General features: G+C 46.3%; 1 protein-coding gene across 4 annotated transcripts in view; it reads right to left on the bottom strand.

Annotated features, from left to right (window-relative positions):
• Positions 1–5,417: 5,417 nt before the first annotated feature.
• Positions 5,418–22,815, bottom strand: part of Ets1 (ETS proto-oncogene 1, transcription factor) — a 122,538-nt gene continuing 105,140 nt past the window's right edge. For all 4 annotated transcript variants that reach the window (XM_029542893.1, XM_029542892.1, XM_029542894.1 and 1 more), the window contains 2 exons: positions 10,394–10,512; positions 5,418–9,087 (listed from right to left, as the gene is read on the bottom strand). In XM_029542893.1, the coding sequence (XP_029398753.1) occupies positions 8,872–9,087; positions 10,394–10,512 (335 nt within the window). In that variant the 3' untranslated portion in view covers positions 5,418–8,871. The remainder of the gene's footprint in view (positions 9,088–10,393; positions 10,513–22,815) is intronic.

Below are 22,815 nucleotides of genomic sequence, written 5' to 3'. Positions count from 1 at the left end.
TTGCTGTAGAAGGATCCTGTTTGTGTGCCGCGTCATTTCTTGCTGGCGGGAAGGTAGCGCGGGACAGAGTGCCAAGACTCTATCTTGTGCTTCACGGGGCCCACCATACAGGATCACCTCCTGCCCATCTCTTGTAACCCCAGCCTCTGCTTCTGCAGCTTCTTCTCTGTCCTTCCGAGTTCTGGCTTCTCTCACAGATTTCACATTTTCTCTGTACCTCAGTCCCTTCCATTTCTGCCTTGCTGGCTTCATCTTCACCCATTCGGGCCACAGACCTCTTCAGGTTCTTGTTCTTGGTATCAAGCCAGTGTCAATCTCACTGGAGAGATTCCTATCCATTCCTTAGGTGACCTCAGCATTTCGCAGAGTATTGAATCTGTCACAGCTCATACAAATAATAATGGGGACTAACAGCAAACCCTCTAGAGATGAGCTGGAGCCAGGTGCATTGCCTGGGACTTGGATGAGAATAATCTAGGACGTGGGAGGACATGGAGGAAAATAGGATTGGCATTCTTGCCCCAGTTCTGTCGCCAATGGATGATAGTTGGAGGACACAAGTCATGTACCCTCGCTGCCCTGTGAAATCATGACTGCCCAGCTGAAGGGATTGTACAATGTCACCTTAAGGTGATTTGGATTCTAAAGCTGTAGAATCAGATTTCTAACATTTTGACTCTTGGCCATCATTCTTCTAGGAGTGTCTAACCTACAGTCCACAGTCCACACTTACTGTACAAGAACTATGAGTGTGTCCCCTTCCCAAAATTGTAAGTTTATAACATTGTAAGATTGGGGGTGATTATTTTGTAATTTGATTTTTGTTTGTTTGGTTTCCTTCTAGCATGATTGACCAGGACATTTGTAGACAAAATGGTTGTGATGAAATTGTAGATTGGATACCCCTAAAACACTGTTGTGTTTCCCAAGGGACCTTACAACTCAATACAGAGGAGAAAGGAGCTGCCAGCAAGAGCCAGACAGAATGATTCAAGGACACTGGAATGCTCCCGGATTCTCTCAGTTATGTGCTCCCCCTTGGTTTTAATTCTGTCTTTGTTGTCTGGGTTTCAGGATTTGGATCATCACATACAGCAGCAGAGGGAAGAGTGTTTGGAATCTGTAGTCAGAGTTCTGACGTGGAATTTCAAGTAGGCTACACACACAGGTCCCTAAAGCAATGAACATGTGCTTGCCAGTATCATGCCGGTGGCACACTCGAACTCTCCTCCAGGACTCTGTGATGGGGCATAAAAGGGACTTTACATTCCTTGGGCACCAGGGCACAAATATACTTTACTGTTGTGAAAACTTGGCTTTGGAGAAAGCAGATATATGCATACATACCTGCCACTCCAAACACCTGTCATTGTCTATCATCTTATCTATTTAAGATGCAAATAATACTCGTACACAAAATACATACAGATGTGTGTATGTCTCCAATTAAAGGACCACATTTCTTTGTGTAGTTCAACTTTGTGAATCTTCTATTGACAAGGAAGTCGGAAATTTTGGAACAAAACTGACCTAAAATGTAGCTTGGAAGAGAGAGGCTCTCAATTGTTAGTGGTGGATTTGGGGTTAGACCATGTTGTTTCCTTCCCTTCCCTTCCTTCCTTCCTTCCTTCCTTCCTTCCTTCCTTCCTTCCTTCCTTCCTTCCTTCCTTCCTCCCTCCCTCCCTCCCTTTCTTTGCATCATTGGGACCTTGTGTATGGTAGATAAGTACTCACTCATCACTGAGCAGCATCCCCATCTCTGTATTAGGTCTTGAACTTTCTGTCTCAGAGATCTGTGAGGCCAGCTACCATTTCTTATGAACACTGCACAAAATTCCTAAAAGTACATAGAAAGTCCCTATTGCCATCTCTCTTCCATAGTTTGGAGGAGTCTTGAATGGACAAAGCAATCTCAGACCAAGTTACTAATTGTTACCACTGGTGCTGTGGCCGTCTGAAGACTGGTGTCATTTTTTTCAAGTGTCAATGCGCTCTTGTTATTTACAGGTACAGCTTGGGAACAGATCTCAAAGAATGATCTGTAGTTTCCCATTTGCCTACACAAATGTTACAATTGCCTGCTATCGAATAGCTCAGATGCAGTGGCTTGAACTGATAGTGTGTCAAGCAGGCGACATAGAGAAGACACCGGCCATCTCTGACCTTAGTAATTACCACAAGTGGCTGCTGAAAGTTTCCTGGACTCTTTATGTCTTATCACAGGGAGTGACCAGAGCCAACCCAACATCAAAAGTCCCCGTGCAGTGTTGTGGCTAAGGCGTATCAGAGCCTGAATGACAGGGAAGAGAGATTAGACAGGTCTGTAAACTCCCTGCAGGCTTTGGGAATTGGGAGCGTGTCACAAGACCTGGCCATTGTAGATTTCCTCTTGTTGCTGTAGGCAGATGTTCATTGCTATCATTACTTTGGACGTCAGCACAGAGAGATATGCCAGGACATTGAAGAGTGGTTTTCCCAGGATAGATATATTTGTCAGGAAAATGGAAACAAAGGAGGGGACTGGGACATAAAGTAAAACAGGAAATGGCATTGGCCCAAAGGCAGAGGACAGGTCCACTTTATCCCCTAACCGAGTTCTAAGCTCTCGATTTATGGGTGTGAGCCCAATTTGTCCTTAGGATTTTTCTCCAGTTCATCACCAACTGCTATAATTAGACCCCTGGAATGACTGCCTTATTACAACAGGCACCATAGAGTGTTTTGGGTCTTGTTTTTCATTGCTTTTAGGACCAAGTGGGTTTTAATGGCATGGAGGGATCCCTTTGGGTGGTTTGCAGCTAACAGTAAACTCAGCCAATATGGGACAGGTACCAAGTGGCTAGGGTTGGTCCTAGAGGCAGCTCCCAGGTGAGTCAAGGATCCTCACAATCTGAAACAGAGAAGAGGCTCTGTCTAAGCAGACCACACTACCAACCACCTCCAGGGTGAACTCTACCAAAAAGGAGAGGTCAGAGAGGATTTTGAAGGTTGAAAAGCATCCTTGCTTAAAAGGAGACTTTGTTCCCTTTCCATGTTTAGAGGATGAAGTGTACCTCTTAGTACCAGGATTATGGATCCCACAGATGGTGAGCCACCACCCTGTGTCCTCAAAGGAATTCTTTCAAGTCCTAGGGCAAGCACATGGAAGAAACAAGAGGTTAGAAGTCAGATGGCTCTCTGATGAGCTTGGTGACCTTTTGTACTCTCTTCCACTAGAGTTTCTTGACTCCAATAAGCTTCATGTTAAGTAAACATGAACTAAGGAGAGATATATGTAAGAGCCACAGACTCACATTCTACAGGGAACAGGCAAGCATGTACATGTATGGGGCTGGCCCACTGGGGATGAAATAGTCTTAGTCAGCCAGGGGAGAAAGCTTATTCAGTGCCATCCATATGTCAGGAGGTTACTCATTTGGGCCACGTAAACGGGTTCCACACTCTGAAGGACAATCGAACCACCTCAGAGATGGGATGTTGTTTTGTTACCACTATCTTCCATGGTCTCTCCCTTATTTTCCCCCAAACACAGATGACAATCTCTCTTTAGGTTAAGCTAGTTAACAGCCCACTGTGCTGGAAAGCTTTGCTGTGGTGTGGATTTGATTTGAACCTATCATCCCCAGTGTGCTGGTGCAGCCTCTCAGACACGAGGCTGGTTAGGACAGGACAGGACCTCAAAGGGGATTCATGCTGGTTTTGAAAATGACTTAGTTCTCTTGACAGTTATTATAAAAATACTAAGCCTGACCCCTAATTGCTATGGCTCCCTATCTCATCAGGGAAGGTCTCTGTCTATAACCACCCAACACCATGCCCTTGCCATCAGGTCCTCAACAGAGGTCAAATACATAGGGCCACTACGTTTGGACTTTGGGCTCCACAACTTGGTGCTAGAGAGAATGCTTTTCTCTGCTACTCACCTCAGTTATGTTCTGATAGCTACAGAAAACTAATCCACACGGATCCGCTTGTCAACGCGGAGGAAGGAAGTGTGGTCAGAACTTTGGGGAACTGGATACAATTTCATGGCAACAAGATTCCAATCACTTGGCACGTCTTACTTGCTACCTTCTGAAAGCACATGACGTCTGTGCATCCCCACCTTCTTTTAAATGACTCTTGTCACTAGTTCCTCTTACCTTACCTCTCCTGTCCCTCTCAACTCCTGCAATGGTTGCTCTATTACTGCCTTTCCCTCCACAATGGCTTCCATACAGAGGCTCACTGGTGTCATTAAGAGAGTACCAAAGCCCAACTGCCTGATAATAACCCATTGGATCTGTGGCTTCTGGATGCAGAGAAGGGACTAAGCTGACTTCATTCACATGTGCCTTATGCTCGCTGTTCACTATGGTCTCCATGTAGTCAGATACCCTGAGAGATACGTCAACTTGGAGCAGTTTTGGTCCAAAGCTTGGACTGAAGCTGGAATCCATTTGAATAGTTTATGCAGGGACAGAGGATCTCAGATGTGGCTTCTGGTTGGCTTGGGATTGGGGGCTTTGCCCAGGTTTGCAGCTGAGGAGGACAAAAATCTGGGGACCTCACCTCGAAAGAAAAGAATCTGTCCAGAGGTAGTAGTGGCTTTACCAGATACCCAAGACCAAAGCCACTCTCCTGGCCAGCTGGGCTCTCTGACCACTAGACCACACAGTCTGTGTTTAAAGTGTGCTCAGCAAACCTCAAGTTCCAGAGGGCTGAAGAAACAGATTTTCCAGAAACACAGTTCTCTTTGTGAACAATTCAGCAAAAAATTCTCTTTCCAGCTGTGAGTTGGGATTCATGTTGCAAATGTTGGTGTTAATTAAAAACATCCACCTTCTACAGTTTCAACTAGAGAAAAAAAAAAAAAGCGCATATAGAATGCAGCCCTAAGCACTCCTGTCCCCAAACACTTGGAAGTATGTATTCTATTCGTGACATAGGCTGGAGGGGTTCTAACAGATATTATCCTTCTTCATGCCTAGCCCCAGTGGAAAAGCTGGGGCCAAAGAGATGGATGTGATAAGTTCTAACTGCCAAAGAGCACAGCTTTCTTCAGAAGAAATCAGCCATCATAGCCTGTCTATATCAGGAACTGTACCTAGCTGGACTCCATCAGTGGCTACCCGTCGAGTCCTCAGTTTTTTTTTCTTCACGTGGTTCTTGGTCCTTCAGACATGACCAGGGATGTCTGACAAGGCAGGTGGGGGCAACAGCCAAGGCAGACACACACAATGCAGGTAATCAATGGGACACTAGTCCTGTGCCCCATATCCCTAACCTTTTATTAGGCAACCTTTATCTAAAATGATCCTAAGCTTCAGGATCTGAAGAACTGAACTGTATTTCTTCTGTGCTTTTCTATGGTTGATTAATTTCTCCTAATTCTCCCACGATGTAGACAGGAAAGAATCAAGTCAGAGCCACCTCGGTATGAATGAAATTCTTTGTTTCTTTAATTTCACACAGTTTAAAATACAATATGAAATCAGCCTACAGTATATAAAAAACTTTCCAGCAAAATGATGTGCCAGCATCAGCTACTAAAGGACACAAACAAAAAACTCCCCCATAAGAATTTTTTTTTGCATTTGTTTTTTAAAAAAAACAAAACAAAACAAAATATTTAAGACACTTAACATCGCTACATCTCTAAAGCTACCTCAGTTCTGATTTTTAAAAAGCACCTGCTTTTCCTTTTTAAATCTTGCTTTTAAATTTTCAGCATTTAAAAAATATAAATTATATGAAAATACAAGTTGGAAAAAGTCAAACACAATATAACATCTTTTTCACCCCCAATAATTCTCAGCTTTTAAAAAAAAGTATCCTTAAAAAAAAATTCAATAACTGAGGCAGTATTCCTGATAAAGATAATTTTATTTTAACATATATACTTCATATATGTATTTGTATACATATACTTGTGGTTCCTTGAAACGTCTTTGGAATGTAGGTAAGAGTTCAACAGGTTTATATAGACCCCAACAGAGAAGGCCGCATGCACAGCATGACTAGGAGAGAGAAGGTGTGATTTCACCATCAAGGTTAATGCTTTAAAACCCAGAGTGCTGGTCTCCAGAATGAGGAAGAGCATCTCTGATCCTGAATGCTTACACCGGTCTCCATGGCTACAACATCAGAGCTCTCCGTAGGGAGCATCCTTACCCCCACCTGTGAGCCCAGAGCCAACCAGTCAGAGTCAAGCATTTCTCTGGGAAAATAATGGAGTTGCCCAGCTAGATCAGATCTGTTCGTCCTTCCTCTGAAGTGAACGTGTTTTTAAAGAGCAGCAATGCAGCTGCTACATTTCCAGTGTATAAACCACCCGCCACTCTTCCTGGGATGGTCTCTGGCCTTCGGACAAGATGGGGAAAAAGCATCTGGCCAGATGGACAAAAAAGCTGTCTGACTAACACACTATCTACAAATCCTGAAAGTGGTGGGCCTAGGGAGAAACAGCATCTCAGCCAGTCAGCACGCTGAGGCGTGTGGGAGACACTTTCTTACATCTTCTTTGCTAGGGAACTGCAGGTAGCAGACTCTCAGAAGGGGTGTTCCCAGCGGGAACTCAATATGGAGAAGGATGGAGACTTGGGGAAGTGATTTTTTTTTAAGCCTTGTTGCAAAGAGCAAACAATGATACCAGCCCCGGCTGTACTCTTTCATTCACCATTATGGAAAGGTGGACAGACAGTAGGAAATTCAGTACTATTTCAGCTGCAATTTTATACAAATGTACACAGAGAGAGAGAGACTCACACTCACACACACACAGACACTCACACTCACACTGCCAGTGCCCAACAAAGATCACATAATATAAGAGAAAACAGCATAATCCAAATGACCCCACCTAACACTCCCTGAGCAGCTCCTAAATATTTTGAGAGCTTCATTAAGGCACCTGCATTTGTAAGATCAAAATATATAGCTGGAATGTTCGGCCTTTGCTTCCTTGGGGGGGGATGCTCTACTCAGTCAGTACAGAACACCCATGGACAAGAGTTATGTCCTTAGTAAATCAGAGTCTTCAAGGGAATGTGGGAGTCAGCCATCAACGCTCATGGAAGATGATACTAGGTAGTTACAATCCCCGAAGGGTGAGCCTGGAGAGGCCCACCTCAACCGATCGCCTCTTTTCTCTCATGGATGTTCACTGTCACTGTCTCAACTAGGCGGGTATACAGTGGAAGGGATTCTAATGATACCAGACATGTCTCCTTACTCTTTTTTTTTTTTTTACCCACAATGCTTTATTTTCAGGTCTTCTCTCCTAACTGGCAGGAAGATGGCTGCCTCAATTAAGTCTTAACTTGAGTTTAAACTTGGAGGAAACTAAAAACCTGTCTCGGGCCACCTGATTTTCCTTACCCAGCTCCTTCTCTTGTATTTTCTCCGTCTTCCTCTCACCTGCAGTTGACCTGCGCTTGCCCTCTGCTGAGGTGCTAACAGGTCAAGAGCCAGTGCTCCCTACCACTTGCTCGCAAGCAGCCTCACCTAGCACCAAGTCTTCAGAGGAAAGCCTCTTCCCAAAGGGGGCCAAGCCACCTAGGGCACTGAAAGTCAGAGGGGACTGAACTACCCTCGCCATTGCCGTGGCCTCTCAACCCTAGCAAGTCTGTACTCTCTGATTTGTGTTGTGCTGGCTGAAATGACACTTCCAGTCACCTGTCAGGAAGCACTCCATGCCACTTTTAGCTGATCAGTGAGGAGGGGGAGGAGCAGTCATGAGGGATGCTGGGGAACATAAGATAAAGTAGAGGAGAACTGTAGAATGTTAGTTTGGTATGGCATGCATTTAGGCCTTCAGACCCGAGGGGTAACGCCCAGGCAAAGAGCTTTTATTCTGTCTTCCATGTTTCGGGGAGCGGTTTAAAACCAAAAACCAGGTTAAACCTGCTCCTTGGATTTCCTTTCCAAGACTTGAACAGTGCTCCTAGGATGACGACAATTCCAAAGCACAACTGCAGAATACATTCAGTGCAGTGACTTAATGCCCCTTAACTAAGTCCAAAGCCTGACAGTGAATCAAAGGACGGGGAAACGGTTTTTACAAACCGCAGGTGGAAGTCACACCCACAGTCCCCCTGTCCCCAAATCAGCATTCGTTTCCTTGTCTCTGATCTCAGTACAGAGCTGGGATTTTCCAATGGGGTCTATATAAACAGTTGCCTTTCGCTGTGACAGCATCCGCAGCCAGCAAATAACAACAAACTCACAACACTGCACTACTGAGACCACCTTAGAGCTTAAGACGATATGTTTTTGTTTTTTTTTTTAAGAAAAAAAAATACTGGCACAAAATTTAATAAAATAAAACTTCAACATAAAAACAGCTTTGGACCCCTTCCATCAAAGTCCATCATTGTTTCAAAAAGTAGAAAGGTTAATAATTCTTTTGTTTAATAATCCCCTGAAGAAACTGTTTTCATCCCACCCTCCAAACTGACTTTCATCAATCTCTTTACTCTCAATGCGATCATTCCTCCCACTAGTAGATCCACAGCTCAAGATGAAATGTTTTTTCTTTGATTAAAAAAAAAAGGAAGAAAAAAAAAATGACCGGACGCTTAAGTTTTTTTCCTCTGCAAGCCAGGTCCTTCAAGCTTCTGAGACCTTTTCCTCCCTCTTGAAAGTCTGCTCAGGAGCTGCTTGCCCTGCCCACCCCGCAGGTCCTGACCTCCTCTTTCATTGGCCTTGCCAACGGCCAATGGAATACAGCTGCGCTCCCTTAGCTCCCACCCCTGAATGTGAAAAATGAGTTCTGGAAAATAAAACATAGAATAACAATTAAAAATGAAGAGTCCAACCAACGGGGTTGCTCTTTGAAAGGTCTCAGCAGGGTTCCCCCAGCCCCTTCCTTCGGCATCTGTCTGTCCATCATTACTCGTCAGCATCCGGCTTTACGTCCAGCATGGCGTGCAGCTCCTCAGGGGTGTATCCCAACAGGCTCTGCAGGTCGCACACGAAGCGGTACACGTAGCGCTTACCCGCCGTCTTGTGGATGATATTTTTGTCATAATAGTAGCGAAGGCCACGGCTCAGTTTCTCATAATTCATCTTAGGTTTGTTTTTCCTCTTTCCCCATCTCCTGGCCACCTGTAATAAAAATAAAATTAAATACAAGGGTCCATACAACTCTTCACATCCACCACGGTGCTCAAACAAAATGCTCAGAAATGTGTGTGTGTGTGTGTGTGTGTGTGTGTGTGTGAGTGTGTGCGCGCGCGCGTGTGCGCGCGCACATGCATATGTCTAACTTAGTCCCTCTGATTTTCATTTCCTTTTTTAAAAAATATTTTGAATTGTTTATAATAACTGTACATTGAATGGACATTCTGAGATTATTTCAAAAGATGTAGGCAGAACAATGCAACATCTGAATACAGCTGTGCATTGTGTCGTGACCAGATCAGGCTAAATGGCATGTCTTCAACCACAGGCATGGCCCATTACTTTCTGGGGATCATTCAAAATAACCCACATTAGCTATTCTGAAATATCTGCTAATGTTCTGTAGCCACCCTACAGTGCCACAGATATTCCAGAGCTGCCTCTTCCTGTACCTACATCCTTGGGCTCACTAACCTGTCTCCCCATTCCCTTACCCTCCTCCTGACCATGCTCAGATAAGTCCCCATCTTATCCTCTATGACTGTGGAATCAGCAGTTCAGTCTCTACATGGAATCGAGAATATGTGCTGTCTTTCTGAGCCCAGAGCATTCCTCTCAATAGAGCAATGTCCCTGTCCCATATACATCACTGCAATAGAACTTCTAAGTTCTAGACTCCAAGTGTTAAACTCAGTTTACTTGTTTCAACTGATGGAACTGATGGAACTGATGACTTTGAACTCCTCTGGGATACAGATAAAACAGTTGGTCTTGAAGGAAAAGTGAGAGCTGTGGGGCAGACATGCCTCTGGCCCACATTATAAGCAGGCATCCTTAAACTGAAAGCACAGAACTGGGAGAGGATGGGAGGAGTGCACTGGCACCTCTACATCCACCAGTAGGAAGCATCCTTTCTGGACCAGGGTAGAGACACGTTCTCATGTCTGGCAGACCAGTGATCTCCTCTTTCGTATACCAACCATCTATTAAGCACTCTGGGATGAAAGGATGGAAAACGATCAGAGTGATTGTATCTTTCCAGATGCACAGAGCCAGAGACTAGACAGAGGTTAGGACCACCGATGTACCGGGAACTTATATATATATATACATCAGTACACTTTGCGCTCTGCCAATGATGGAGCTGCAGAAGCTCAGGCTGGCTGCATCGTAGGTCACACGAGCAGCAAGCAGCAGAGCTGAGCTAGAAATCCGGGCCCACAGGATCACAATCCCAGCGTTTTCTCTCACCCATTCTCAGCCCAGGACTCCCAAGTCACTCATTACATACCTCATCTGGGTCAGAAAGCTTGAACTCCCAGCCATCTCCTGTCCAGCTGATAAAAGACTGACAAGACTTATCAGTGAGTAATTCCAGAAGAAACTGCCACAGCTGGATCGGCCCACTTCCTGGAAGCACAAGGCACAGTGGCTCATTAACAAAACACAGTGAAGGCTCACAGCAGCTAGGCCCACTATACGGCAGCCCTCACCCTCCTCCCAGCCTGTCTAGACAGGAGAAAACTCAGGCAAGCTAGAGCACAAACGCTGGAGTCAGTACTCTGCGCTCAGAGAAAGTAAAGATTTCCCTTCCAAAAGAAAAAGATAATCATACAGGATGATAGACCATGTGTCTGTTTTTATTAATTTCCAGGTTGGCCTCCTTTAATCACTGTGCTCTTTTAATTCCAGAGTTTTCTGGAAAGACAACAAGAAGTCTATCTTCACACATGTTCTAAGGAATTACTAATTTTGTTTGTTTGTTTGTTTGTTCTGAGATGACTCACTACAGAGAACTGGCTGGCCCGGAACTTGTAGACCAGGTTGGCCTAAAACTCAGAGATCCACCTGCCTATGTCTCCCTGGTGCCAAAGGAGTTTAGTCTCTGGTTAGCACACACAAGCTTTGTGAAGGAAAGGAACCAGCTCCTCCTTACCACAATGGGAACATACCTTCAGCTCTGTGAAGCCATCTTGCAAGACACACTGTGAAAAGGCAAATGCCTTCTAAGCAAAGGACCCAGAGGGCTGTAAAGCCTTCGCTCCCTCCACATCTACCCATCTGTAAAAGGCCCACTTGGTGCACAACTCAAATACGTGTTCAGGTTTCCTGGGAGTCCAGTTAAGTGAGCAGCTGCTGCTAACTCTCTGAGCTCAGGCAGCTAAAGATGGCAAATGAGAGAGCCACTGAGAAGCCATTCTCGGTGACCTGGGGGCTAAGAAAGCAAACCTCTCCTGAGAAACAGGCTATACGATAGCAGCCAGTGTCAACTCTAAGTTTCCTGATGATGCTCAGTAATCTCACACATCCCTGACAGAGAGACACAGAAAAGATTCTGTATTTACACTACAGACCTCAAATTTGAGAAGACTCCTAACAAAAAAACTAAAGGGAGCTGCTATTCACTGTGGCCTTAGCTACACATCAGTGCTTTCATCTCTGCTTGTGAATTCTCAGTGACTCAAGGGGATAGATAACTGTTATTAGTCTATCGGTTTCTACCACGCAGGAAAACAACAACAAAACCACAGTGTACAACACAGCTATCTAACTTAGGTGAAGGCATTCAGGTGAGAAACAGGACGGCTGGGTCAAGACCTCAGATTCTTCAATACATTGCCCAAACCAAACGCCAAGGGCCTAATTAGATTGCCTGCCTGGTTGTCGTGACTCGAGCGCTAAATGGTTCTGGCTTTCAGAAGCCATCTCCCTCCCTCGCTTCTCACAGGAGTCACAGACTCTTGTGACACACACGACCTACTATACTGGGCATCTACCCCAACAAGTGACACTGCCAGCCCCAGAAGCCCCCCCTGCAGTGGCAAAGTTTTATACTATTAGAACCTCTCTCACACTGTCTTAAAATTTTCTCTTAGAGCAAGGCTAACCTATTAAGATTAGGAGAGGGATGGAAAGATGAAAAGGCCCAGACAGGTCCTAGTCACTGACAGGTGGGTAGCGAGCATATCTGCAGGTCCTAGAGAGGAAGACTCAGGAGTACAGCACAGGCTGGGACAGAAAAAAAGAAGAGGACTTCAAAATCATATTATGAGCGCCAGCTCTGGGGACAGAAGCAATTATCCTACAGTGTTACCTAAACTTCAGTGCCCAAGAACTCACCACAGCCTATGGGCATCAGCGCACTGATGCACTGATGTCTGAATATGGCTGGACAGGGGAATCCTATCCTGAAAAGCTTTTTCTCCTTAATGTTACTTTTCCTATGTTCAGAAGGAACAACAACAACAACAACAACAAAGTGTTGATATGAGCATTGGTAACCCACCTCCTAGGATTAACTATTCTTGCCATCTTTTATTCTAGACCAGAGAGAAGAAGAAAAAGGAAGACAAGGTACCTCAGGCAAGCAGAGCGTGAAAGGTAAGACATGTCTCTTGTTCACTGAGTGGCAACATCAGCTCAAGTCTCCTTCCTGGGACTCTTGCAGAAAACACAGGTTAGCTGACCTGAGCGCTCCTGACAGCCCGCGGGGATTTAAATGCTAGCGTCCATCAGTGTGCGGTCCCAGCATTATCGAGGCCAAATGAGAAGTGAAAATTCAAGACCATCCTGGTCTACACAGCGAGACTCTTGCCCTACCCACCCCAAAGTGAGAGTAAGAACCTACACACCATTGTACCCAATGAGACAATCCCATGGCTAATCCTAAATCTTCCCAACTGGACTTTTCATTGACTTCTACACATCGCCCTTCTGTTGGAGAGAGCAACAGAAGGAGGAAGGGTATGGAATGGTGGCTTCCAGGTTATCACTTTCCTGGGTGATGTGACAAGGACCTTCCCTGTTCCTACAGCAACATATCAGCCTCACTTCACTTCTGGAGGGAAAGTCCCCTTGGAGACACAAGCCCGAAGGCGGCTCTCGGGTTGCAATGCTTACTGGCTTTGCATATCTGCCAGCCACATCCAAGTCCACGCCCCAGACTCATGAAAGAGACTTGCAGTCCCAGTTACAGGTCTCCTGAGGCCATTTCTCGACTGCTTAGCATAGACCTGTTCACACCCTCAGGGCTCCAGCCTCCTTCCTTTGCCCACGCTCCAACATGCTCTGAAAGCTCAACACGTCTTCAAGTCTACTTCCCAGATCCTGGCCCCATCCACCTACCCAAATGGATTGTGGTTCCGTGAACCTCTGTTGCCCAGAGCAGAAACTGGTACTAAGAATAGCGCCAGTCATGGGAAAGGGGAGCTCACATGTTAAATGTGACTCACAATGGCAGGCCTGTCTGGGGCTTCAAGGCAGTCAACGGCGCCCTTCACCATGCTGCCCCGCGGTGTCACACATCAGGAATCCAGTCGCATCATTGGGAAACTATGTCGCTCCAGTGAAGCTCAGAGCCACAACAACAGAGGGGTCCCTGTTAGAAGGAGGTCTTCCAAGACGGGGCATGAAGGAGCCCAGGACACACACCCACAGGCCCAGCTCCCATCTCGCTCCCATCTCCTGAGTCGACTTTGTACCCCTGGCTCTGCTCTTCTCGGGCCACCCCAGCTAGGGAACTTCCTGATGGCTTTTCCTTCTCGGACTTGATATTAGAGTTAAGTTCTTATAGGATGCTGGCAGTCCTCGTTTGCAAAGCACAATCCAGACTTGGGAGAAGTACATGGAGCAGCCTGGGCCATGAGACAAAGAACACCAAGCCCACTGCCCTCCAGGGGACCTGAGAGAGGTCACAAATCAGAGGTAGCTTCATATAAATCCCTGCTCATCTGGGTCACATTTTATGTCTCCTCTTTAGAAATTCAGGGCCTAACGCCTATGTTGATGACTGAATATTGAGGTCTCCGGTGTTTTGGTCACTGACTCTGAGGCTAAACCTTGAAGTAAGCTAGAAATAAACCTTATTGAAGTGTGTGCGTGCACATGCACAAATGTCTGGCTTGTTTGGTTCAGGGTTTCTGTTTCTCTTGTTGGTGTTTATAGAATTGGAGACTAAACCCAGGGTCTCGCACATGGTAGGCAAGTTTTTCTAAGACTGAGCCATGCCCTCAACTATTTAATTACCTATTCATATAAGCATGTATACATTTTGAACCAGGCTCTCACTACAGTTGCCCAGGCTGGCCTTGAACTTGTAATCCTCCTGCCTCATCCCCCTGAGTAGTTGAGATTAGAGGCTTGAACCAGCAAGACCAACTATGGCAACCCTTCACACCTGACAATGTTATCCTCATTCGTTTTGTGTTCTCGGCTTGCAGACTCCCTGCCCAAGGCAGTGGCCTCAAAGCTGGCAGCAGAGGAGGCAAGATTAGACATCAGGCTCTTCTACTCCACCCACATTTCCACTTCAAACGTAGTTCCTATCTATCACCCAGGCCCTGGTAAGAGGCTAACACAAGACATGTGAGCTTGTATGGATGGAGTCACCACCAGACGGCTGTTGTCCTGGCAGACTGCTCCCATTTTTACTATGGTTTCTTTTTAAACTATCCCTATATCGCCCCTCTGTGGGGCTGTGGGGGCTGCACACATAGGTGCACCTATGTAGAGGAAAAGAGACCACCTCAGGTGTCTGAGAGAAGCCACCCGCTACTGCAGTGATCTGGGACGCCAAACAGACTAGACTGGCTGGCCAGAGCTCCAGGAATCGCCCTGACCGTTCCTTCCCAGCACTGAGATGTCAAAAGCACACCAACGTGCTGTGCTTTTTTAGGTAGGTGCTAGAGATCTGAGGGTCAAACTCCGTTCCTCATGCTTGGGAGGTAAGCACCTTGCCAACTGAGCCATCTGCCCATCTTCCCAGTCACTTTCGTTGTGGTTCCTACCACAAAGCCCTGATGGTTGGCTCAAGGCCCATCTCTCTCATCCCTGGGATACGCACGCTCCCAGGAAAGCTCCTGACAACACCTGAACAGCACACACCCCCTGCTAACAGTTCTAACACTGCGTGTTTTATCAAATGCCTCCAGGTGTGTACTCTTACGTTTGTGGCGTCAGCCATGATACCTCAACATTTAATGAATGCTTTTGCCAAAACCATCATCCTGGGGGAGGGGTGGGGGTGGGGTGGAAGCAGACAGGTTTGAAAGGTACCTAAAGGTCTCTCTCTATTAAATTATATTTGGGGCCAAAATATGGATGACACCCAGGCTAGGCTGCACCAACACGCTCCCAAAATAAAGCAGCCACATCTCTTGTCCTTAGGGGGTTCATGCTGCTCTGAAGCTGAAGTTCTTTAGTTCTACTCTGAAATTCAAATTGAATACCTCACTGTGGATAGGATGGCGTATTTATTTTAACCTATGAAACTCTCATGGTTGAGCACCCTTGCAACAGGGCTGACTCTGCCCTGAGACACATCTGGCAGGTGGCCCTAAAACAGTGAATAAGCCTGGCTGGCCCCTCCCTTCCAGCCAGGTGTCTCTGCCCACAGCCAACGGTGACAGCAAAAACAGAACACCGGAGTCCGGAAATGACCTGTAGCCTCCCTTTTTATACCCCGGGGAGCACCTGTCTCTGCGATGGGGTGGGTGACTCCAAAGTCTTCGTACACCCTTCTAAGTCATTTACAAACAATCCCAGAATCTTGTTGTTTCCATGAAGTCATGGTGTTGAGGGGCCAATGAAACAGAAATCAGCCAGCAGTTTCTTGTTGTGATTTGGACCCTGCTCAGAGCTGGACCAGGGCCTGTTTGAGGATGAGACTGCTCTGTAGCTCGGCTCTCACGGCCTGGAGAGACTTTGAGAAGAGAGGACAAAGGCTGTCTGATGTCCACTTCAGTGCTATGCCTAGAGTTGTCACCTCCTGTTTCTTCTGAATTGTGGCTTTCTGGTGCCACTGTGCTATCCCATCTGGCCTCAAACATTCCCTAAGTATGGTGTGGTCTACAGCCTTCCCACAATGCCTTGGTTTAGTAAGTCCCTGCTAACCTATACTCTATAAATGAGGCCCTGTGTCAAAGTCTACAAATCGAGAGTAGTGAAGAGAATATAAGCTCTACTAATGAGACCATTAAAGATATACTTGCTAAATACAGTAATGAAAAATAATTCAGAAACCCATAAAGTCTCACACACACACACACACCACATGCATGCACACACAAATGCATGCACACATATATACACTTAAAGCCTACACAGATGGTGACTCCTACAGAACTTTGATTTCAATTCTTCCAGGTTCAAATGAAATATAATGTAACTCAAAGTCCCTGGGCTTTGTTTTCCTGTTCCTAAACTGGAATAGCGATTCTGCTTGCCGTTAATCTACAGATATCCACTAGGCCTCGCTTAGAGAAACATGGCAGGCATAAGGAGAGAACACTGAGGCGTGAACATCAGAGCCGAGCAGTCGGGGGGGGGGGGGAACATGAGAATCATGCAGAAAAGTGGAAGATAGCGGGAGAGGAGTTTGCCAAAACAGAATTTTCAAAGGAATAACTGTAAATTGCCTAGATAAAATTTAATAATGCTTCCAAGAATGAAATCAACCTTTCATATGGCAACTTTCAGGAAGATTGTTTTAAAAATCAGTCATATCAATGTAATTTTTAAAACATCTTAATGGAATAACCACTGAACATTATTTTAAGTTCAGAATGAGAATGAAACCCACCCGATAATTAAGAGTGGGCACGCACCATAAGAGGTAGCAGAGTTAGGAACCGACCTGGCTTGGGGAAACCTGGATCACAGACAGACTTAGATCCTCTTTCCCACATGGTGTATTTTCCCTAATCATTTGTGCTCTGCCCAAGCCCCCACTACCTTCCCCAGTGCTTGCACAAGCATGGTTCTATGTGGTCTACCAATACTGAGAAGTGGGGAGCCTTGTCTAGCCACCAAGACCCAGGCAAACTGGCCACTGGGTCAAGAGGGCAGCAAGTGGCCATGGCAGTGATCACTGAAACTCGCTGGGCTAGTTTGCCTTGGACTGGAGAAGGTAGTTACATATTTTTCATGTATGACGAAAGACCTTTGTTCCTGCTGTGGCTCTGCACACCTGTGTGCATTCAAGTGTCCACAAGTGGGGGTGGGCGGCAACAGGCGAAAGAAGACCGCTCCACTCTCTTAAAGGGGCTGCCTCCATTTATAATCTAAAGCTTCCAGGCAGCCTCTTGCCGCTGAGCCCACCACAGATGTTGTTACACCATGTGCGCGAGAGCGCGCACACTTCAGCTTGCACATGAGCTTGCAGAGCCCATCAGTGAGCCTCAAGTCAGGAAGTGGCTTTCTTTACAGCCTTTCCCTCCTGGGGTTTTCTAGGGAACAGACTTTTTAAGAAGCCACCAGAGAGAACTCAGCTGGGGTCAGGGGTAGAGAGCAAGCACTGCGTTATAAACCAATGGATTATTTTTTTTCCCCTAACCTATGTAAATATCTTAAAGGAAACACCTTGCTCTGATACCCAGTTAAGCAGAAGAGACAAGGATGAGACTCCAGACTCTGTACATAACTCTGGAAGTCCATCTCTGGGACTCACTTAACTTTTGGGGAGAGGGTCCTCTGCATTTTAGGGATAAAGAACATTGCCAGTCTGGTCTATTGTAACTCTCAGGGAGACATATCATAAGTGAACGTCAGTCTGTACTAGCTCTGACAAGCATGCAGCCAGCAACTAATGTATGAGCATCTTTCATATAGGGGATTGTAACTAGACTGTGGTGAAACATGAAATAGATAATAGCAGCAGCGTGGGTCTATTGGAAAAAAATCCTTCTTGTTTCACCATCACGCAAAAAGCTGAAAGTCTCCTGCCTATGCCTCTGAAGAAGTGGGGCCAGAGAAGGAGCCTAGAGAGGACTTCACAAGAAGCTGCTCCCCCCTGTCTGAATGTCAAACTCCTCCACAGAGCCGGGTCCTGCCACCTCTTAAATATCTTGCACACCGCACTCCTCTCAGAGTCTAAACTTTCGAACTCAGTCATCCTAGGAGAACTTTCACTCTCTCTATCTATCAGGGAGATGTGAGTCACACCACTGGGTTCATTACAGCCAACATTATGCACAGAACCCCGAAGCCTGTCGTGGGCCACCATGACCATGGAGACACATGATTCTTACACTGGCCAGACAGGGAAGCTATGCTAACTTGTTGAGATGCCATTTTTGTGGGTCGGGTCCAATGTGGCTGTTATACTAACTGCTGCTCAGGTGTCCTGCAGTAGGGGCAAAGAAACCATGTCCCTATCAAGGCCAGGACTTCTCGGGACTCTCACAGACAGGGACGGAGCATAACAAGGGACATACAGGCCCAGTCCTGTGACACACAGAGGTATTTCCCCTGGGCAACTGTGACCCAAAGCCCTTTTACCAGCTTGGCTGAACCATTTGAGAGGCTGAGATGCAAATGGAGCAGAGGCACTTCCTACCCAAGCCTCCTTGGGTCCAGGCCCACTGCATGTTCTAGAGGCTTCCCTGCCACCTTCCCTGATCCTTCTTTGTCTTTGGAGATGCTCCCACACACACTATTTACATAGAAAACCATTTCTTTTTATCTACTTCTCACTATTTGGATATTTTCCCAGTTGTTAGCTAGACAATGTGTAAAACCTCAGGAAGCATCTTATGTCCTTTGTGGTCTAGACGTTCCCCTCCCCCTCAAAGCCAATCCCACACTTATTAAAAAAATGAGAAAAACAGAAGCCTCCATGTGTGACTTTGGTGAAAAGTTAACAAATATTACTATCTGAAGGAGTCCAGGGCACAGCAGGTGCTGGTAAACACACAGCACACTGGGCTGCACGTCAGATGGGGCCTAACTAACATTAATGTCAGCAATTACTGGAATTCTGTAAGTGAAATGCACCTCCTGACTTGGAATAGAATTATACCGCAGAGATGAAAGGGTTAAAGATTAACATGGGGGGGTTGTCTTTCTGAGTGGACTTCCTAGGTGCTCAGCATCATTCTGCGTGGCTCCACGAAGCCACTAATTTACACATGCTTAGGAGATGGGGAGGTCCATTCATTACCTCTATTTTCAGACAAGGAAAATGGGCACAGGGTTGTGAAATTTCCCAATGTAACACAGCTTGGCAGTGGCAGAGCCCAAGTCTGTGCTCATGGTCCCTACAGGTTATAGCCTCATGGTAGAGTACCTCAGAGTGGCCGTCCCCTCAAGTGTCTAAACTGGACTTCACTGTGAAGGCATGTTTGAATGGCAGGTGTCACTGAAGGCATGGCATCAAGTAAACCTCACTTTGGGCATGTACACGGGAAGAGGGGTGCTTTTCTGGAATTGAGCCTCTGTGCTGAGCAGCAGTCTCCCCACAGCAGGGACAGAGGAGCACTCAGTGCAGAGGAGACCCCACAGGGCAGAACTGGAGAATCTGGGACAGGTCAGAGGCAATAGGGACTTTCCAAGCCCATGGCTTAAAGGCAGCCAGGGCTTGTATTGGTGTCTCACAGCTCACTGGCTACACTTTGCTCAATGGAAACACCCTGCTTCAAAGACAAAAAGGTGGAGTTACACACTGGAGTCAGAGTGGAATTCCCAAGCAGACACCACCCAATTTCATCACGCATAACGAGCGAGCGTCTGTTAAAGGAACAGTGACCCCCAAATTGTGAGACTCTGAGACCACGCTAAATCAGACAGGGAGCTGTCCCCAGAACAGAGAGCCAGTCTGTAATCCAAAATACAGACAGGTCTGAGAGAGGTGGGAGTCCCCCAGGGGTTCAGACTGCTGGAGCGCAACTCCATAGGGAAGAAGGAAGCAGCCTGTGCAGTATTAGCTCAAGGCTCTGAGGGAGCTCCACCAACCCCGGCCCCTTCAGAACTACGAGCAGAAATAGGGAACCCCTCTTCCCATAAAATGTTAAGGCATTCAGAAACAAAAAGTTAACAACCATGGGGCCAAAGCCTCCAACCATAGGAATTCCTCTGCTGGTGGGGAATGATTAGCTGTTGTCACCACACTAACCAGCTGAGAGGCAGGTCCTGTGAAGTGGCTCTGCAGGCTGCAGACAGCCACTCTCCTCCCACCCTCATCCATTTCTGGTAATTTTCCTCCCTGATCCGCCAAAGCGATTCTCCACTGACCTATATGCTAACATGAACAGCATGCTAACCAACCCCGGGCCCCACTAAGATGCTCATATCCACCTTGGTGAGACCCTGGGACCCACCATCGGGCTACACAGTGACTGAGAATGAGTCCCTCAGGCCTCAGGGCTACTGTTGAGCAGGAAGATTCCATTCACTTTCCTGCAGCTCACCCATCACAGTCACCTAAGCTCAAGAAGGGAAATGGCCTCCATCCTTCTTGTTCCTAGCTTCCTTCTTCCCTGTGGAGACTCTGCCCAGGGACACTCCACACTCACAATTCGCTGCCTTTGACAAGCCTGAGTTAGCTCCAGCCTGGCCAGAATGAAGGAGCTCAGATAAGTCATTACCTGGCCATCTCTGGCTTCTGGAAACAGGGCCAATGCTCAGTGCTTTGCAACCAGGGTCTCTCCCCATTCTGACAAGTCAGCCTATATCAATGCTAGCTAGCATCCACTCATTGTCTTATGCTAGCAGCGTTTGCATGGAGAGATTACACCAAGAGCCTAGCTCAGGGTAACATGGTAGAAAATGCCACCTTTCCTAACCTGTTTGGAATATTGGAAATCACCACAGATGTACACTACGTGACCAACTCAGCAACCTGTCTCCCTTTTCCTTATTGCTAGCTTGGGCCCATCAAGAGCTTCCCAACACTGCCATGGTGTGCCCTACTGCAGGCAGACTATTTTGCAACTCTTGTTTTCTTCAGAAGACTGTGAGTGTAGGTGTTATGCCAAAGTCACAGGCCATGTCCTGAACTGAGGGGCTTGGCAAACCTTCCTTTTGTAGCCAAGTTGTTTATTTTCTCAAATGTGTCTGTCAGGGGCTTTAGGTTGCTATGCACTAAAACTCAACTGCAATCAGCCCTCAGGGGCTGCGAGTTTGACCCGGGAATTTGTGGGACTTAGGCTGACCCTCCTCTCATCTGTGAAATGGACAGAATAGCATTCATTCTGACCAAAGGCAATTTCAGAGGACCCTCTAAGTCTGAGAGAGAGAGAGAGAGAGAGAGAGAGAGAGAGAGAGAGAGAGAGAGAGAGAGAGAGAGNAGAGAGAGAGAGAGAGAGAGAGAGAGAGAATGAGAATGAATATAAAACATTCTTCTAAAATGGTCATTAATAAATGGCTTTAGGTATAGTCTTTTTCCAGGCTCTGGATGAAAAAGAGACTTTCTTCCTTAGTAATTACGGCTTAGTGGGTGATGACATACCCAGACATGGATTTCCAGTAGGTCACCTGCAGAGGGTTATGAATGGGCCTTTATCGGTGACTGTGACTAGGAATAGGGAATAAAGTTCAATAATGGTGATTCACAGGTCTAGAACTTTGTACTGAAGCCAAAACCAGCTCTCATCCTTCCCCCTTCCCCTCAGTCACATGTATGTATGAAGTGTTAATTAGTGACAAGAGGCCACCTGGGTCTTAATCCCTCTGTGAAAGACATGGAGGTACTCAAGGAGTGTTCCCATTCTTTAACATGAAGAACAGATGGTGCATTCAAGCAAGGCATGCAGCACTTAAAATCCATTAAGGAGCTACCTTCTTGCAGAACAAAATGACCTGACCTTGGATAAAGTATGTTCTTTGTGCTCAGTTTCACTATCTCTAAAATGGGGCCAGACTGACAGGGAGGAAGGGAGACTAGTATTTAATAATCCAGTGTATTATCCTATCCCCACACCTAAATCAATTAAGTGAATAAATGAGGATTAAACACTGTGCTAGACACAGGAGGAAAGGACCCACAATTGTAACAAACTGATTATCTCAGCATGTAAGCATTTTCCTAAGGTTATAGGGAATACGGAAACCAGTGAGCTTTGGACTGGCTCTCAGTGTTGTAATTAGAAGGGATTGAGGATGCATCTATGAACAAGAGAAAACAGAGTGTTTCAATTGTGTCAGTCTGAGAACCGTAAACAGTGTGGTAAGGAGGTACGACTCGGCGGAAGCCAACATTGCGCTTGATGTATTCTTCACTTAGCTAACAGGCAGGCTTTCTTTCAAGCCATGTTATCTGCCCCCACATCTCGACCTAATTTAACAAGTTGCCATGGGAGCCCTGCTAAGATTGATGCAATTTTCTTATCTTTGAAGGAAGAATGTAACTGTGCAAGAGAATGTGAAAATTCCGTTTCTAACTAACTGATTTCCACACTTACAGCGCAGTAACTAAGGAAGGAGGAGAAGGTATTCCTGTAGGGACAGTAAGGACAGAAACCTCAGTCCCTCCTCTAGGGATGTAGAAGATGCTTCCTCTTGTCACTTAGGTACATGTAAGCACATGCACATAGTCCAGGCCAGGAAGCCATGATAAGCACATGTATGTAGGCCAGACCAGGTAGCCATGGTGCAGAAGACGGAGTGCCCCTATTTCAGGTCACACACAAGCAGCAGCAACTGAATTTTAGGACAGAAAGGGGTCAGAACCAGAGATAGAAAACTAGTGCAATGTTTATACACATGTCAAAAGCACTGCCAACAGTTACCTAGTGATTTCCACTTCTCAAAGTACTTTCCAAATGTCAGGTCATCCTAACATGCCTGCATGAAGTTAGATCCCCATTTGCAGACACTCTAGCCATCACCTCAGGTAAGGGACAACACAGGGCAGATGCGTCCCATCCCTGTTTCTGAGAAGGGGCCACCAGGAGTGGAGGCAGGAAGTGTTCCCTGAAGACAGAGCTCACGGGGGGGGGG

The sequence above is a fragment of the Mus pahari genome, chromosome 10 (genome assembly GCF_900095145.1).
Source record: "Mus pahari chromosome 10, PAHARI_EIJ_v1.1, whole genome shotgun sequence".
Classification (NCBI taxonomy): Eukaryota; Metazoa; Chordata; class Mammalia; order Rodentia; family Muridae; genus Mus; species Mus pahari.
The sequence above is the reverse complement of the archived record's forward strand: the minus strand, read 5'-3'. Positions and strand labels throughout refer to the sequence as shown.